Below are 3,175 nucleotides of genomic sequence, written 5' to 3'. Positions count from 1 at the left end.
TCAGGAGCTCTGGGGATAGAGTCTTCTGAGGAAGGTCTTCTTCATGGCAGTCTTCAGCTCCTTGTTCCTGAGACTAAAGATGATAGGACTGAGGAAGGGTGTGAGGACCGTGTAGGTGATGGCCATCAGAGTGTCCCCTTCCAGGGACTGGGGAGCCTTGGGCTTGAGGTAGATGACAGAAGCAAATCCATAGTGCACAACCACCACAGTGAGGTGGGACGCACAGGTGGAGAAGGCCTTGTGCCGGCCCTCTGCAGAGGGGATCTTCAAGATGGCAGCCACAATGAAGGCATAAGAGAGGAGGATGAGGAGAAAGCAGCCCAGCAGGGCAGTGATGCACACCAGGCCCACGCCCTGGGCCACTATTGGTACATCAGTTCCACAGGCCAGCTTCACCAGAGGCGGCACGTGGCAGAAGAAATGGTGAATCTCATTGGGTCCACAGAAGGTGAGGTGGAAAATGGCTGTGGTCACCACCATCCCCATGACAGAGCCACCAAACCAGGACCAGGCCACCAGGCAGGCGCAGCTATGGGGGCTCATGAGCACATTGTAGCGCAAGGGGTGGCAGATGGCCACGTAGCGGTCGTAGCCCATGACAGTGAGCAGGAAGGAGTGGGTGAAGCCGAATGTGAAGGAGAAGAACATCTGGCTGGCACAGGCTGCAAAGGCGATGGTGCAGTGGGAGGAGAGCAGGTCGGCCAGCAGGCGCGGGGTGATGGTCAAGGTGTAGAAGATCTCAGAGATGGACAGTGCACACAGGAAGAAGTACATAGGTGTGTGCAGGCTTCGCTCGCTCCAGACAGTGGCCATGATGAGCAGGTTCCCCAGCAGCGTGAACAGGTACATGAGCAGGAACAGCAGGAAGAAGACGGGCAGGACGTGAGGTGGGAAGGTGGAGAAGCCCACGAGGATGAATTCAGACACGGAGCTGTGGTTTAGACCCAGAGTGGCAGCCATCCCTGGGTGGGGAGAGAGCGAAGGTGGCCTGGTGGGCAGGAGCTCCGGGTCCAAGCTGAACCCAGTCCTGGAGGACTTCCCGCGGGGGGGGAGAGGGGGCCTCACCCTGCAGACCATGGCCGGTCCCTCCGCCACCTGATGCTCATGATGACTGTCAGCGCTTCTTGGAGCTGCTTGGGGTTCATGGAAGATTGTGTGCCTCAAGTGCATAGTGCAGGGCCTGGCACATAGTAAAAATTCAGGAAATGATGACAGTAGTAATAGTAATAATAATAATGGCTACTATTTTAAAATCTCAGTGGAAGGAGCTCAGGGTCTCTAGTCAACCACACCTGAGTTGAGTCTCTCTTCAGAGCTTGTCAGTGCCTCCAGCCATATTTCTAAGTACGAATGGAAAATTAAAGGAAAAAAAGCAACAATTCAGTCTTCTTTTTTTAACAAAAGTTATTGTGTGGGGGTCTCCAATAAAAATGTTCAAATTGGAACATTCTGGTGCTGGTTGGAATTCCATCTTTGAAAGGTTAATGCAGATCTCGCCATCGCTATCCCCAGTTTGCTGCATCAACTCTGAGCTGTTTGCAAAGCTTAGCAAGCATTACATGGTGGCTTTTTTTCTTTTTTTTAGACAAAACTCTACCATGTTATCCACATGAGTGAAATAAATTTGAGAAGCTGTTTTCAAACAGTGCTTCCAACAACTATATCAACAGCAACAATTGGGTTGGTTCCTTAATTTTTTTGAGCTTTAGTTTCCTCATCCCTAAAAGGAAGTTGATTATAATAATATCTAGCTGACGAAGTTGTTACAGGGACAAAATAAGTTTATACATATAACGTGCTTATTGTGGGGCATGGAATAGATAATAAACATTGGAGAAGTTAAGAGTGAGGACAAGCACGCATGACCAGAATCAGATTCTCTTAAAATGTAGCAACCTATGATTGTATCTCTCTTTTAGTTGGGTATTTAATACATTTTCCTCTTTTGTAATTACTGGTGTCTTAGGACTTAATTCTATCACATTATTTAATATTTGAGCTTTTATATATATTAATGTACATAGCTAATATATACTTGTATATGTATATTTAATCTGTACAAATACACAAAGACACATGTATATTCCTGTTTACTATACCAAAAACAAACAAAGAAACAAAAAGAATACAAGATTGGGTTATGGACATTGGGGAGGGTATGTGCTATGGTGAGTGCTGTGAAGTGTGTAAACCTGGCGATTCACAGACCTGTATCCCTGGGGCTAATAATACATTATATGTTAATAAAAAAATAAAAAATAAGAAAACAAGACCCCAAACACCAAGATCATGTAATTATCATGAAAAAGAACCCTGTGTGAGGCCATAAAGGAAGTGCAGGTACATTCCCAAGTACCAGTATTACAAAGACGCAGGTATCTGACCATTTGACGATGAAACTAGAACTTAATAAGAGGATACCTCAAAATTCCCAAATACTTACAGTGTAAATATTAGGTTGAACCATTTGACGTTGCCACCATTACATACCACTCATTAATCTTCAGGCTAAAAGGAAAATTAAGAAACACTAAGAAATTCATGATAATGAAAAGTCGAAATAACTAAAATGAAATGGATTATGTGCTGGGATAGAAAAAGGATATGAATGGAGAGCCAGAAAAATTCTAGTAAGATCTGTTGCTTGCTATATAGTTATATACACCAACAGTCATTTCCTGGGTCTGCTCATTGTCATGGGGTTCTGTAAGATCCTGCTGTTAGAAAGATTTGGTGAGGGGAGGATAAGAATTTTCTGTATTATTTTTGCTACTTGTTCATAAGTTTAAAATTTGTTAATAATTAAACATTGCAAAATAAGATATCGCTCACTGTTGCACAAAACCTGTCACAATCTAGGAATTACTTTAAACAAGAACACACAAGAGTTGCGTGGGGAAAAATTAAACCTCTATTAGATAAAAAACATGAAAGATCATATGCCTAAATGGATGAAAAGAAAAGACAATATAAGAAAGATGTTCATTTTCCCCCCAATTTAATTTATACATGCAATGTAATCTTTGCAGAACTATCCAGCTGGATTTCTTGAGAAAGATGATAATAAATTTATTTCAAAATGTTTATAAAAAAATAAAGACCCATGAATCACAGAGGCGGTCTTGAAATGAAGAGTGAAAGGTGGTGGAGGGGTGAGGTAATTGCCTTCTGAGAC

The 3,175-nt window shown here is 43.1% G+C and overlaps 1 protein-coding gene across 1 annotated transcript; it reads right to left on the bottom strand.

The window, feature by feature from the left end:
• LOC101690871 (olfactory receptor 10H1-like) lies at positions 1-1,150 on the bottom strand. Its single transcript, XM_004761107.3, has one exon. The coding sequence runs from the start codon at positions 1,075-1,077 to the stop codon at positions 1-3; it is 1,077 nt and encodes a 358-aa protein (XP_004761164.3). The 5' UTR covers positions 1,078-1,150.
• Between the last annotated feature and the right edge of the window lie 2,025 nt (positions 1,151-3,175).

The sequence above is a fragment of the Mustela putorius genome, unplaced genomic scaffold (genome assembly GCF_011764305.1).
Source record: "Mustela putorius furo isolate JIRA1106 unplaced genomic scaffold, ASM1176430v1.1 tig00000095_pilon_pilon_pilon, whole genome shotgun sequence".
NCBI lineage: Eukaryota > Metazoa > Chordata > Mammalia > Carnivora > Mustelidae > Mustela > Mustela putorius.
The sequence above is the reverse complement of the archived record's forward strand: the minus strand, read 5'-3'. Positions and strand labels throughout refer to the sequence as shown.

Excerpts from the sequence above, each read along its gene's own strand:
- LOC101690871 (XM_004761107.3), bottom strand. The coding sequence starts at position 1,077 with ATGGTCTGCAGGGTGAGGCCCCCTCTCCCCCCCCGCGGGAAGTCCTCC.